We start from the raw sequence: 15,021 nt of genomic DNA, 5'->3' as shown, positions 1-15,021 counted from the left end.
CCTAGGGCCACCCCCTGAGGCCTCCAACCAGCCCCTGGTCCCAGCAGAACCTTCCTCCATGTCTTTACCCCAGAGCGGGGGAACCCAGGAGAGAACTTCGGGGCCCACAGCCAGCATGGGGTGTCTCTGAGGGGGTACGCAGGAGGGTGTTGTCACCTTGGGAGGTGTGAAGAGCAGACTGGGGGGGTTGCCAGTTCCGGTCGGGGTGGATGAATGTGGGGCCTGACCGCAGCCCAACACAGCCTGGCCTAAAAGGGCAGACAGATAACAAGTCCTTCCCGCCCCTGGCCCCAGAGAGGGAGGGGTTTCCTGACAGGAAATTGACCTCCTCTAACCCCCCCTCCTCAGATCCAAGCTCTTGGCAGTCCTGGCTGAAGGAGCCTCAACACAGGACAGCAGCCGGGACAGGAGACACCGAGGAGGAGGTGAGTGTGCAGGAGGAGGGGAGTCACGCGCCCCGCGCCTCTGAATCGGGCACTGGACCGTAATTGGGGAGAGCGTGTCCCCTGAAGCCAGGAGAGTCTGGGGGCAAAGAGAAACTCTAGGGCCTGACCTGGTGGTGGTGGTGGGGTGTCAGCCAGCAAGAGGCTAGGGGGAGGAGAGGGGGAGCAGGAGGAGGAGGGTGCAGGGCACGCCGTGGGGACTCTGCCGATCCAGGCTGCCAGGGAGCCACGGAGAGCTTGGAAGCACCAAGGGAGAGGAGAGACACGGTGTCATTGGGTCGGTGTCATTGGGTCGGAAGCGCTCTGAGTTCAGGTGGGAAGGCTGAGGCCAGAGGGGGATGGGCGGTCTGCTCTGTCCCCAAGAGTTGGGGTCCCAGAGATGGGAGCGGTGACCAGGGTTGGGATGGAGATAGAGCAGGAGGCGGGATGAGGCTGGGATTGAAGATGTAGGTGAACCTGGAACAGGCCGGGCTGGTGACGGAGTTGTTTGCGGGCAGGGTCTGGATTGGGGTTGTGTAGGACACAGCTGGTCAGGGCAGTTCCCTGATCACAGGCATGGGACTGGAGGTGATGACTTCTGCAAACAGGCCGGCCGGCCTGCAAAAGGTTCGGGGCATTGGGGAAAGGCTGGTAGCAAGGAAGAGGAGGAGGAGCCCAAAGAGGGAAGCTCTGGTGGCCAAGACATCCTGCGGGGGGCACAAAGGCTGGGGGGCTTGAGGGATCCCTCGGAAGTGAGTCAGGGGCCGGCACCCGGAGGCCGAGGAGGGGGCTGGAGGGGGCAGGATGTTGGAGTCAGGTTGCAGAGGTAGGTGCTGGAGCCAGGAAGGGGAAAGACGTCGGGGTCAGTTTTGGGAAAATGTTGCAGACGGGTCCGAGGATGTTGGAAATGATTTGGCGGGGAGGGGTCCCAGTTTAGGGGTGGATGTGGAAGCTGGCGTGGGAATGTCAAATCTTGTTTGGGTGAAAAAAGATCTAGTTTGAGTGGTGTTGACTTCTGCTGGAGGGAAATCAAAGGCCCCTGTTTTGAGGGGGAGGGGGAGTTTTTTGCGGGCGGAGGAATGATGGAGCCAGTTCTAGGGAATGACAGAGCCATTTTGGAGATGAGGCCTGTGGAGCCCAGCTTGGAAGATGAAAGAGAATCAGTATGTGGGGTGCGTGCATGCGTGTGTGTGTGTGTGTATGTGTGTGTGTGTGGAGGGGCTGGCACCAATTGCTCATAGCCACAGGGGTTCCAGGCAAGGGTTGCCATGGTGACTGCCTCTTGGGGGGATCGGGGACCATGGAGACTACAGAGAGGCTAGGATGGTGTTTTGAGGAACAGGAGGCTTGAGAGACAACAGCTAAGGTCTGGAGGCTGAAGTCAGGGAGGAAAGAAGTGGGGTCACCACCAGCAAAGGAGAGGCTTGTGCCCACAGCCCAGCCCACTCAGGGCCCCTTCAGCATCGGCCTCCTCCCAGTGCCCCCATGCCCCGCCACACCCAGTGCCCCATCTAGACCCTGTCCCTAGCCTGCTCCGACCCTGTCCTGGTTGAAAGCAACCATGTGTCTGGCCAGAGGAGGATGTGGGAACCTCTGACACTTCACGCATTTTGTCATAGTTGCACAGTGGAATACGGTAGGCAGCACTAATTAGAGCCACAGAGACAGGCGTGGACAAATCTCACATGTAAGATGTGAGGAAAGAAGAAAGCAAGTTGCAGGGACACATGTAGTAAGATAGTGTTTATAGAGAGTTTGAAACCACGCAAAACAATATGATATTTCTGGGTACTAGTCTGGGTAGGCAAAGGGATGGCTTTCCTTGGGAAAGGGCTAGAGCAGGCGGGATGAGGGAGGGGTGTGGGAGGCTTCAGTGCCTTTGCAACGCTTGAGTCTTAGTTCCCTGACCTGTGCCTAACCTATGCCCTTGGCGGGGAAAGCGCAGAGTCCTAACCACTGGTATATGCTAAAGCACTTCCGTCGTGTCCAACCCTTTGCGACCCTATGGACTGTAGCCTGTTAGGCTCCTCTGTCCATGGGATTCTCCAGGCATAATACTGGAGTGGGTTGCCATGCCCTCCTCGGGGGATCTTCCCGACCCAGGGATCAAACCTGCATCACTCACATCTCCTGCATTGTCAAGCGGGTTCTTTACCACTAGCGCCACCTGGGAAGCCCCCTAACCACTGGACCACCAGGGAATGCTCTGCAATGCTTATTTCTTTGGAAAACAAAAAACTGAACCCAAGAGAGCATATATTTGCGTTAGATGTAGCTAGGATCGTAAGCACAAGGGTGTTTAGTAAATTTGTTTTCTATACTTTTCTGACTGTTTGGACTATTTCATTGTTTTCAAAAGTGCCCTTCCGGAACTTCCCCAGCAGTTCAGCGGTTAAGACTCTGCCTTCCAATGCAGGGGGTGTGGGTTCAATCCTTGGTTGGGGAACTGAGGTCCCACACATGGCCAAAAGTTAAAACAAAGGAAAAATAGCCCTTCACGGCTCCTCGGTGCCCTCGGGAGAAAGCTCAGGCCCTTCCTTATGACTTTTGAGGCCCTGCCTAGCCTGCTTTTTGCTGACCTCTCCAGCTTGACTTATCATTCTTCCTCCCCCACGAGAAATGAAGTCCTTGCCCCCTTCCTTTGTTTCCTGTTTGGCCCCCATTCATTCCCAGAGTGTCTGCTCTGGGAGCTGAGGACACAGTGGTGACCCAGACAGTCCTGACTCAGCCCTCTCAGGGCTCACAGACCCAACCCCAGACAGCGATGACCCAGAGTGGGAATATCAAGGAGGGGAGCACCTGATTCAGCCTGGGTATCCTGGAGAGCTTCCTGGAGGCGGCAACATCTGAGCTGGGTCTCAAAGCCTGAATGGACTATGGAGAACAGAGTTCCATGTAGAAGCAGATGTTGAAGCCCAGAGGAGCCTGGAGGAAGAAGGAGGAAAATGTGGGATCATGCTGATGAGGGATACAGCTGGCCAGCCTGCATTTTGTCCTGAGGGCACTGGAGAGCCCTGGAGGGTTAAGAGAAGGGGAGGGGCGGGTTCGAGCCCTAACAAGGTCCTCAAAGGTGCACTGGAGGCCTAGAGCCTGGAGATCAGGGAGGGGGCTGAAGTAGAGAAGCAGGAGGGGGCTTGGACTAGGGTAGGAGCCATGAAGAGGGAGGAGACAGGGATGTAGGAGATGGAATGGGCCAGACTCTGGAAGCTTCCAGCCCCACAGGGGCAGAGACTGGGTCTGCCTTGGCCGCCGCTGTGTTCTCAGTGCCTGCACAGGGCTGGACTGATACAAATACCTAATAAGTGTGTGTGTGTGTGTGTGTGTGTGTGTGTGTGTGTGTGTGTGTGGTAAAATCTGTACAACATTAAATTTACCATATTAGCCATTTTAAAGTGTATAGTTCAGTGGCATCTCATGTATTCACAAGGGTGGTCAAACATCACCACAAATTCCAGAACATCTCCATCCCTCTAAGAGGAAACCCTGTACCCATTAAGTGGTCAGGCCCCAGTCCCTTTCTCCCAGTCACTGGCAACCACTAATCTTTCTGTCTCTATGGATTTGCTTGTTCTGGATCTTTCCCAGTAAGAGTTTGCTGGAGGAATGAATGGGGTAGAGGTGACAGGACTACTGACTGGATGGGGAGGAGACAAAGGTGCCCGAGAGTGTGGACAGGATGCCTGGGTAGATGGTGGGGTGCGGTCTGGGTCCCCATGTAGGAGGGGACCTTCCCCTCTCAGCCTGTTTTCTCCTGGAATAGGAGGGTCCCAGGGCAGGAGTGAGGTAGGGGAAGGGTCTGAACTCCATTGCTCCAGGGAAAGAGCCCAGGATCTGGAATCAGACAGGCCTGGGTCTGGATCCCAGCTTTGTCCCTGAATCACCATGGGACATTAGGCCCTTATGAGCCTCAGTTTCCTCATCTGCAAAATGGGCATAGTGACAGTGCTCAGCACAGGAAGCTGCGCAGATTCTGGGGGTGTGTAAGTGCTTAGCCCAGTGCTTGGCACACATGCTTCAAAGTGCTGGGGACACAAAGGCTCTGTTGTCAGTGTCACCCACCACCAACAATACCGATGGGCCATTTCCACCCCTCCCGCCCCCAGGCCCTCTCCGATCAAAATGCCCATCCTCAAGAGTCTAGGGATGGCAGACTCTAAGGTGCCCCGGGCAGGGACACTGCCTCTGAGGTCCTCTCGGAACCCCTTTGAGGAAGTCTCAGGACTGGAAGAAGAGGAGGCTGCGGAGCTGGGGGCTCTGCCCAATGGAACGTCATGTCGTCGTCGAGCCACCCTGGAGAAGCTGGCAGGCCTGTCCCCCTTCCGGCTGGGTAAAACCCCTGGCCGGCAGGCGGGCAGCCCCAGGGATGGGCAGCCTCGCTCTTTCCTGGGCCGGGTGCTGTTGCCAGGGATTCGCAGGAGCTCAGCAGACTTCGGCCTCCTGGCCAGGCTTCAGGGGAGCCGAGCCCAGAGCGATGAGGAGGCGGCTGGAGAGGCTGCACGGAAACTGGCCTTCCTGAGACTGGGGCGTGGGCCCAAGCCCCTGCAGGCATCACTGGCTGAGAGGGTGGTGCCCGCAGGTGAGGCGGCTCCCGAGCCCCCGCCCAAGGTCCCAGAGCCCCCAAAGGTGAAAGAGCCTTTGTCAGGTGAGTTGGGAGCCCTGGCTCAGACCTGAGAGAACCAGTGTCTCTACCTGTGACATCACTGCCATTCACATCTCCAGTTTCCATCCGCCCACCTCCATGGACAGGGCCAGCCGTCCCTCCTGCGGTCCTAATCTGCATTGTCAAGCTCCAGCTTCAGCCCCATCTCCACCCCCAGCCCCAATCTGTCCCTTTCTCCACCTGCCACCTTCAACCTTGCCCCGTGGTCCAACAACAATCAAATCACCAACTCTGGTCTCATCTCCTCCAACGCCCTCCCTGTCTCCAGTATCAATCCTCTTTCCCTTACTCCCCTCAAATTCAGCCTCAATCCCATCTCCTTTCAAAGTATCCACATTTGACCTTGACCTTAAACCCCGCCCTAACCTCCGCAGTCCACCCTATTCCCATCCTTAGCCCTAATTCTGGCCCCAAACTCCAACCCCCACCTCAACCTCCTCCTCCATCATCAATCTCTTCTCTTCTTCCATCCCACTCTGAACCCCAACCCTAACTCCACCCCAGTCCTAAACCCCCAGCCCCAGCTCCACCTTCAGCTTCATCCCTACTTACACTTATACCCAAGTTTCATCTTCAAGCTCACCCCCATGCCTGATGTCCCCCTCCATCTCCCGGCTACATCCGCCCAAACCCATCACCACCTGGGTTAGTTTTCTGTTAGTACACAGACTGGCTGACTGAAGACCACAGACGTTTATTCTCTTGCAGTTGAAGAGGTCTGAAATCGAGGTGTTGGCAGGGCCATGCCCACTCTGAGGCCTGCCTGGCCTCTGCCACCTTCTAGCACTCTGCTAGCTGCATCCCTCCCACCTTCCATCCGCCTGTGCCCTTCTCTGTCTTCACCTCATCTTCTCTGTGCCTGTCGGTCTTGGTGTCCAAATGTCCCTTCTTACAAAGAGGACAGTCACACAGGTTCAGGGCCCACCCTGTTATCCCATTTTAACTTGATGACCTCTACAAATGACTTATTTCCAAATAAGATCCCATTCTGACGTATTAAGGGTTAGGGCTCACATATCTTTTTTTTTTTTGACGTTGGAGGGGGGACAAACACATTTCAACTCACAACACCACTTTAGCTGTATCCTCAATCCCAGCTGTACCCCAAACCCCAGTGTCTTCCTTGGTGCCTTTCTGGTTTCCAGTCACACTTATTCCAAACCCATCATCCATCTCCACCCTGAGACACATCCACACGCTTATTCTCAACCCATCCCTTTTTCCAGATGCCATCTTTAACCTGAGAGCTATGCCCAACGCCATGACAGCTGCCAAGCGGGCAAGGTCCAGTCCCTTGCCGGGGCCGGTTCCTCGCCTCTTAGCCCACCGCTCAATCCCGTCCCTGTGTGCAACTCTTTCCCCTCTTCCATCTCACTCCCACCCCCCAACCCCAGGCCTATCTCAGTGTCCCCCTCCAACCCCACTCACCTCCCCAACTTCCTGGTTCAGAAAGTCGCATTCCCAGCCCGTTTTCAACCTTAACCCAAACTCATCCTCTCAGTCCCAATCCTAACCACCCACTTCCAGCCTCCAACTTCAACTCTCAGCATTCTGAACCCCAGTTCACCTCCAGGCTTCTTTGAACTCACTTCCTTGTTTCCATCCTCACCATTGCCTCAACTCATCCCTAGCCCCATCCTTACCCCAAGCCCAGACACCATCCTCAACTCCTTCCCCACCTCCCTCTTCAGATTGCAGCACCGCCCTAGCTCTCCTGAGCTCCCGCATCCCAACCCCCACCTTCACCGGATCCTTATCTCCAGCCCCAACCCTGAGGCCTTGTCTCTATTCCCCGACCCCCACCCCTGGCCTCCCCCCACGGACAGCCCTTGCTGCCCCAGCAAGGGCTCCATCCTCTGATGCCTTCCACATCCTGCATCAGAGGCTATTTCAGCCTGGCGCCCTAGGGACTGGGAGGGCACTGCAGGGAGGGGCAAAGCGGGTGAGTGGAGCCCCCGCCTTCTGGAAACGGATGGGCAGAAATAGCACTGGCCAGGAAACAGTTTCTCTGCCAGGGAGGAAGGGGAGCGGGGGGAGGTGTTGGGGGTAACCCTGGGCCACTGGGACCCTGCTTCTGCCTTCACTCAGAGGCCTCTCAGCCCCTCAGAGGACCCCCCTCTCCTGGGGGAGTGTGAAATCACCAGAGAACCAGATCACCCCCACAGTTGTCTGCACCCCAAAAGCCCTACCTGTGGTCCTCACATCCTCCTCCCACCTCTAGGCCCCCATCTCTCCCCTCACCTGGATCTGACTGCCCTCCCTCAGCCTCTCCACTTTCTCTGATGCCTTTTAAAAAAAATCTTGATGCACGTTTTCTATCCTATCCGCCCTCAGGTCCCCAACTCCTCCCCACATCCTAACCCACCCCCTGATACTCTCTTCCCCAAGCCCTAATCCTTTCCTTCTTCCTCAACCCCTACCCCCATCTTACTCTGACTCCCCCATCTTATCTTCCTCCTAATTAGACACCCTCTAGTCTTTTGACCTCCTTCCCATATCGAGACTCCCTCTCCCATCACCAAACCCCTTCTTCCCTCCCCAACCCTCTCCTGTCTCCTTTTTCCTGACTCTCTCTGCCTCCTTCATCCCCTGTCCCCCATCCTCCCCTCCCCAAGTCCTGACCCCTCTCCTCATTCTCTCCATTCTCCTCACCTTCCTCCCTTGACCTCCTCCTCCACCTCTGCCCCCACCCCCTCACCACCCCGAACCTTCTCCCCCTCGCCTCCCACCTTGTCCCATTCTTCGCCCCCTTCCGCCCCGTCTTCCAGCCCCTGATCGCCCACTTTGCGCCCACAGTGTTGGAGATCCTGAGCTTGATCCAGCAGCGTGAGCTGGCGCGGGCCGACGAGCACATCTTGGAGCTAGAGGCCGAAGAGCTGGCGTCGTCGGGGGGCGGCGCGCCGGGGCCGCCCAAGGCCGAGGGCGCGGGCGGCGGCCGCCGGGCGCGGGACGTGGCTCTGCTCTACGAGGCCCTGCAGCGCGAGATGTGGGCGCTGGTGCGCGAGACGCTGGCGGGCCCCGGGCTGGGCGCGGGCTCCGGGGCGGGCGCCGTGGCGCAGCTGGGCCAGGTGTTGGTGCAGGAGGAGGCGGCCGACGGGCGCCGGGGACCCGAGGCTGCCCGCAAGCTGCGCGCCCGCTGGGCCGAGGCGGTGGCGCGCGCGGCCCGGGAGCGCTTAGAGGCGGCGGCGCCCGGGGCGCCCGGGGGCCTGGCCGGGCAGCTGGAGGCGCTGCGGGGACGGCTGCTGGAGGACATGGGCGTCGTGCGGGGCCGCCTGGCGCCCTCCTACCCAGCCGGCCTGGGCGCCTTCGGCATCTACCTGCGCGGCTACCACGGCGCGCTGGCCGAGTGGATCGGGGCCGCCGCCCGCCGGAGGCTGCCGCTGGCCGACCGCTACGCGCTGCTGCACTGGCACAACGAGGTGTACCCCAGGTGAGCTGCGGACCAGCGACCAGCTGCCCGACGCCCGCGGAACGCCCCTCCCTCCACCCCGCCCAGTCCCGGCCTTCTCAGACCCTAAGGACCCTGGGCTTGGAATCCTAGAACTTGAACGGCTTTGACCCTTCCAGACTCGGCACTGGTGACATTTACAGTTCAAGAGTCTTATGGCTCAGCACGCTTTCCACGCTAGAACTCAGCAACAGGAAGCCTCTGATCGTAGCACCGTACACGAACCTTAGAATCCTCAACACTTGCACTCTTAGAATTGTAGCACCGCCCACCCTTCTAATCCGAGAATCTTAGCACCAGTGACCCTTGTCCTGCTGAAATCTTGGCACTGTTGAACCTTAGAATTCTAGAACCCATACAGCGCTCTCGCCTTCAACCCTAGGGCACTAGTGCGGATGACTCTTCCAATCTTAGAACTTTAGAATTGATGACATTTTCAATTCTAGAACCTTGGCGCTGATGAGCCTTTTGAGTCCTATACCTTAGCTTTTTTTTCTGGTCTGCCATGTAAGGCTTGTGGGATCGTAGTTCCCTGACCAGGGACTGAACCCGCCCTCAGCAGTGAAAGCTCAGAGTCCTAACCACTAGACCACTTGGAAGTTCGCTATCCCCTCTTTGGATCCTAGAACTTTGACACTGTTGATCCTTCACAGTTTTAGCCTCTTGAATTCTATAATCTTAGCATCTAGAACCTGAGTACCATTGACAACTCCAGTCCAAGAATTTTATAACCATCGAGGCTTTGGACCTTCAAACATTCCATTCTTGTGGCCGGAGGATGGAATAACATTATTAGCAATAACTGGGTCACTAGGGGCTCCAGGGAAAAGGGATCAGCCACACCCAAACCACACACTGGAAGGAGAGGGAGTGGGTGGTTCCTCATCAAAATCAGGGTGCTGACACCAGAAGAATAGTAAGGCAACAGTTACCCCCAAGCCACATCCCATTTGGGAGTATCTGTTCATGACGCTCACATGCCGACTGTCACAGGGGGAGGCAGAATAGGGAGCCTGGGATGTGAGATGTCGAGTCTGACTTTCAGGGAGATGGGGCTTCTGGCTGAGAGGATGCCCTGAGCCAAAGGCTGGTGTGTGTGTGGGGGGGTGGGGTTAGTGGGGAAGTGTGGTGAGAGCGATGGCATGGTACAGGCCGGGGCATGCAGAAGGGCAGAAGCCAAGGGTGACGGCTGACGCTGGAGGCCTACCAGGCGAGGCGAGGCTGCAGGGACTAGGGGCGGAGGTGGAAGGGAGCTTCTGTCCTGTGAACCTCTGGTGGGTGAGACCTTGCGTGCCAGATCCTCACGTCTGGACTTGATCCCTCCAAGTCTTGCCCGGACACCATCCATCAGGGAGCTGACTCAGAGAGCTGGAGCCAAGGGAGCAACAATTCCAGAGACTTCCTTTGAGGGATGAGCAAAGCTGGCCCCAAGGGAGGAAGGGAGTGGCTCAGGTCACAAACACAGAGAGCGAGAGCGTGAAGGAATGAGTGTGGGGAGGGGTTCAGTTGTCCAGCCTCAGCTCTCACAGACCCCCTGCCTCTTTCCCCCACTCCTAGAGAGGTCCTGGGTCTGGTGGACATGGTTGCTCTGGAGAACGGGGAGCTGGGGCCCCTTCTGTCGCCCGGCACCCTTCGTGGCTTGGAGGATGAATGTGTCACAGACGTGAAGGTACCCAGAACTTGGCATTAGTGATCTGGAAGTGGGAGGCACTCTGCAGAGGGGGGTGGGGGTTACACTGGGCTTGGGGGGCCTCTCCCCTCCCCCTTTCCCTGCTTCCATCTCCCTTTTCCCTTTATGGACTTCTGAGTTTTGTCCAAAAGAGAGAAATGTAAGCCCATACTGATCCATTCTGTCTCATGTTCAGTGTATCTCAAGCACCCAGCCGGGCATAGGAACACTCGGTAAAGGTTCAATATATTCGGACACTTCAAATCTTACAGCAAGACAGAGTTGGTCACAGGACCTCAGCTCACAGACTCAAGGACTCACAGAAAGAGGGCATCGAAACATCTTTGCAGGATTCATGTTGATGTATGGCAAAACCAATACAATATTGTAATTAGCCTCCAATTAAAATAAATAAATTTATATTAAAAACATCTTTGCATATAAGCAGGGCTGATAGTAAATAAACATGCTTAATGATTGGCATAGTTACTGCTAAGCAGAATGGTCCTGCTGTAAACACCCATTCCAGCCGCAGCTGTGTTTCTGGTCTAAAAAGCCAGTCCTGCCTCAGCCACAGAAGTCAGAATCTTTGCAACTCTAATTCTAGTTGCAATTCTGATTCTAATTAGTTCAATTCTAAACTTGAAGCTTTGAAATTTAGACTCGAACAAGTCTAGATACTCATACTCACTGAACTGAAGACAGGGCAGGACTAGAGAATCAGAGATGTGTAAACCTGAGAACCTCAGATTCTTGGAATTCTTGACTCACAGAATTTGGAAACCCTGAGTGAACTATTTTGCGGAAGCTGAGAGCAGAGTCTTAGAATCATCAGATAATGAGAGACTAAACCCTCAAGCCCTCTGCCTATTAGATGGGGGTGCCTTAAAACCACAGATTCTTAATATCAGGTGCCAAACTATAGGCTTAGGAATGGAAAGGGCTGGGGCAGTTTTCTGGGCCAGCCCCTCTCTCCAGTGTTGCCCTGATGAGCTCACAGGTAGACTCCAGACCTGCTGGGGCCTAAGGTATAGGGATTGCTGTGGGAGAGGCTCCCGGGGTTCTGACGCCTGCCTCTGCCCTCCTCCAGGCTCAGACGAGGGCAGCCCTGCTTCGAGTGCTGCAGGAGGACGGGGAGCACTGGGGGAGCACGGAGGACTGGTCCAGCAACCTGGCCCAGGACGTGTGTGAGGTACGGGGCGGGGAAGAAGAGGGCGAATCAGCTGGGGCGGGCCACTGGGACCTGGCTCCCTCCTCACCCCCCCTTACACCCCCTCACCCCGGACCATGCAGCTGCTGGAAGAACACACAGAGCGAGCGCCCCGCATCAGCCAGGAATTCGGGGAGCGGATGGCCCACTGCTGCCTAGGAGGGCTGGCGGAGTTCCTGCAGAGGTACGGAGGACTGGGGACGGGGGTGGGCATCTGGACCCGGGATCCAACAGAGAGAGGACAGATGAAAGTGAATCGAGTCAAGATGGGCAGGAAGGGGCGCCTCTGTAGGGATCACAGGCTTTGCTGGGCTGACTGCCCAGCCAGGGACCCTTTTCCTGCAGTGCTTCCATCTGTCTGCCATTTCTCCTCCCACCAGCTTCCAGCAGCGCGTGGAGCGATTCCATGAGAACCCAGGAGTCCGCGAGCTGCCACCCGACACCTACATCAGCAGGACCATCTCCCTGGTCAACTGTGGCCCCCCTCTGAGGTGAGAGCATCCACAGGGTATGGGGGAGATGCCAGCCCAGGGTGACAAGCTCAACTGGAGTGCCTGGATCCTGGGTGGGGTGGCCCCGAGAGGCATACACAGGGGACCTGAGAATCCTATGACCTGGGAGTCCTAGAAAGAACCGCAGCACCACTAGATTATAGAGTAATGGAAACCTGGGGGTGTTGGAATTCCAGGAACCTAGAAGCCAGACTCTAGGAATTACATTTTTTTTTAATGTTTTTTGTCTTACTTGTATAGCTGATTTACAATGTTGTGTCAATTTCTGCTGTACAGCAAAATGATTCAGTTATATTACTTCCCCTTTTATTGACTTTCTTTAAGTGAGTTTTTTAAATCGGGAATGCATTCAAGATACAATAGGGCATACAATGAAAAGCTTCCCTCCGTTACTTCTCTGGTCAAGTTATTACTAACGTCTCCCATGTCTTTGCAGGGTTATCTGATACATTTTCCAGTAAATATGTGTAAATAAATGTATATATGCAGAGGCAAGCTTCATGCATATGCAGAGATGTGTGTGCATATGCATATTTCAAACATACACAAGTAAATATATTACTATGTACATACATATTATTTCTTCCCTTTAAAAAAAAAAAAGAAATACAGGGACTTCCCTGGCAGTTAAGACTCTGTGCTTCCACTGCAGGGGACGAAATTTCGATCCCTGGTGGGGAACTAAGATCCCACATGCACATGCCTTGCATCATAGCCAAAAAAAAGGGGAATGACTCCCCCCAAAATACAGATGGTAGAATACTGAACACACTCTGTCCTTTTCCCTTTTACACCTTGGCGGTCTTTCTGTGAGCACCTGAAGAGTTCCCACATTCCTCTTTCATATCTGAAGTGTTGTCCACTGTCTGGATCTGATATCATTCATTTAATCTATCCGCAGTGGGTGGACAGTGGCCTCCACCCTTTTGTAGAGAAAAATTTGGCACAAGTTTGGGGACTCGGGGATATGTTCTCAGAAGGGGGTCTGCTGGAATTTGGGCAGAAAGTCCCAAATGCCCTCCAAACCGGGTTATTCTCCTTTCAGTGATGGAGATGGCCATCAACTGTTACAATGACAGAAAACGAGAAAGGTAGCATTTTAGAATTATAGTCCTTTAGAATCACAGACTTTTAGGATGGAGGCGTCCCCACTCTCACCCAGAAAGCACCAAGACAAAGAGACCCAGAGAGACCGCTTCCTCCCCACTACATCCCCCTAGACTCCCAGACAGTCCACAGAGCCCCCCAAATCCCCAACCCTCCAGACATCCCCCGATATTTCTCACCCCAGGCCCTCCCCAGAGCCCCTGACTTCCACCAGCTCCTCCTCTGACCTGTCACCCCTGTGACCCACAAAATAGGGTCCGTCTAAGGGGAGACAGGTCCAGACAGTTGGGCTGAGATGTTTGGGTCCGTGACTTTTGGTTCCATGGATCCCTGCAGGGCTCTGGCGGAGCGCCTGGCCCGAGTGGGCCCCCCCGAGAGTGAGCCAGCCCGGGAAGCGGCCGCCAGCGCTCTGGACCGCGTGATCCGACTCTGCCACCGCATCCTGACCGACCTGCTGTTCCAGGAGCTGCAGGTGAGAGGCCGTGGGCTGGGGTGGGGCCAGGGTAAGGGGGCGCCCCCACCTCATCCTGCAGCTCCTTTCAGCCCATGACTCAGTGTTTCGGGACGCAGAGGGGGTGGGGTCGGGTAACAGCTATATCTGGGTGGTTTAGCGGGGTAGGGGGTGCAGGAAGGAAGAGGCAGGAGGACATGGTCGGGGGAAGATGGCCATCAGCAGGAAGGGGCCTTGGGGACTGGGTGGAGCTCCTCGTCACCGAGGTCCCCCAAATCCCTGCCCAGCCTCTCCTAGTTCCAAGAGCCCCATTTACCCATCTCTGGGCTCCTGCACATGTGCAGAGGGGACAAGGTTCAGAAGGAGTGGGGGGCTGGTGGGAACACTGGGGAACAGAACTGAGCATTGTGCGTGTCCCTGCTTGCAACTGGTGCTCAGTCCACGTTGTATATCAGGTTGTGTCCCACCTCTGCTTAGAACCCTCCATGGCTCCCAGCTCTCTCTGGGCAAAAGCCAAGGTCCTCGCTGTGGCCCCCCAAGGGCCTGGATGGTCTGCCCGTTCCCCCTCTGACCTCATCTCCTCCCGCTTCCCTCCTTGCTTATTCCACTCCAGCCACAGCCACCCGCCAGGCCAGCTGCTCCTTAACGTGTCAGACACATTCCAACTTCAGTACTTTTGCACCTGAGGGTCCCTCTGCCTGGACTTCTCTTCCCTCAACAGGCCCAGAGCTCCCTCGCTCACCAACTTCAAGTTTTGACTCAAATGTCACCTTCTCAGAAGGACCTGCTCTGACTGTCCTATTTAAAATAGAAGCCCCCTGAGACTCTCCCTCACCCCCCCCCCCCGCCCCAAGCTCTGTTTGTCTCCAAAGCACTTATCACTACCTGCCATGCTATATCCTTTGCTTTTTTTTTTTTCAATCTGTCTCCTCCCATTGGAATGTTAGCTTCTCAAGGGCAAGGATTTGTTGGAATGCTTCTAAAATAACTTTCTTGTAATGGAAAATTTCAAACATACACAAAAGTCAGCAGAATGACCTCCCGTGGACCAGCTCCAGCAAGTATCAGCTCCACCTTTCCCCTACCTCTCCTGCCCACTGGTTTCTTTTAAAGCACATCCTTGATATCCTGTCATCATCCATCAGCACTTCAACCTGTATCTCCAAAAAGATAAGGAATCCGGCCTTTAAAAAAAAACAAAACATAATTCACTGCCACTCTCCTACCTAACAAATGGAACAATCAGTCCTTAATATCATCACATATCAATCAGAATTCAGATTCCCCCCAAAGGCTTATGATGATCACGCGCCTGGAGTTTTGTTTATCTCATTTTGCGCTGTGTCCCCAAGAGTTCTCTGATGTGTTCCCAGTGATCCACGCAGGGCTGGGCCATGCAGGAAAGGTTCAGAGAATGTTTGTTGAATGACTCAATGGACAAGTATGGGAATGAAAGTAAGTGAGTGTGATGGAGGAATTAGGTACAGTCTTTATTCCAGGCCTGGCGGTACCCCTACTGGCGGTAGGGGGTCTTGGGCAAAT

The 15,021-nt window shown here is 55.4% G+C and overlaps 1 protein-coding gene across 2 annotated transcripts in view; it reads left to right on the top strand.

The window, feature by feature from the left end:
* Window positions 1-345: 345 nt before the first annotated feature.
* The window catches only part of EXOC3L2 (exocyst complex component 3 like 2), a 31,569-nt gene continuing 16,893 nt past the window's right edge, over window positions 346-15,021 (top strand). For both annotated transcript variants that reach the window (XM_069551067.1, XM_069551066.1), the window contains exons 1-8: window positions 346-425; window positions 4,526-5,064; window positions 7,879-8,512; window positions 10,088-10,199; window positions 11,290-11,391; window positions 11,493-11,593; window positions 11,790-11,900; window positions 13,365-13,500. In XM_069551067.1, the coding sequence (XP_069407168.1) occupies window positions 4,542-5,064; window positions 7,879-8,512; window positions 10,088-10,199; window positions 11,290-11,391; window positions 11,493-11,593; window positions 11,790-11,900; window positions 13,365-13,500 (1,719 nt within the window). In that variant the 5' untranslated portion in view covers window positions 346-425; window positions 4,526-4,541. The remainder of the gene's footprint in view (window positions 426-4,525; window positions 5,065-7,878; window positions 8,513-10,087; window positions 10,200-11,289; window positions 11,392-11,492; window positions 11,594-11,789; window positions 11,901-13,364; window positions 13,501-15,021) is intronic.

Source organism: Ovis canadensis, chromosome 14 (genome assembly GCF_042477335.2).
Source record: "Ovis canadensis isolate MfBH-ARS-UI-01 breed Bighorn chromosome 14, ARS-UI_OviCan_v2, whole genome shotgun sequence".
Classification (NCBI taxonomy): Eukaryota; Metazoa; Chordata; class Mammalia; order Artiodactyla; family Bovidae; genus Ovis; species Ovis canadensis.
This window is presented reverse-complemented; position numbering and strand designations above follow the sequence as displayed.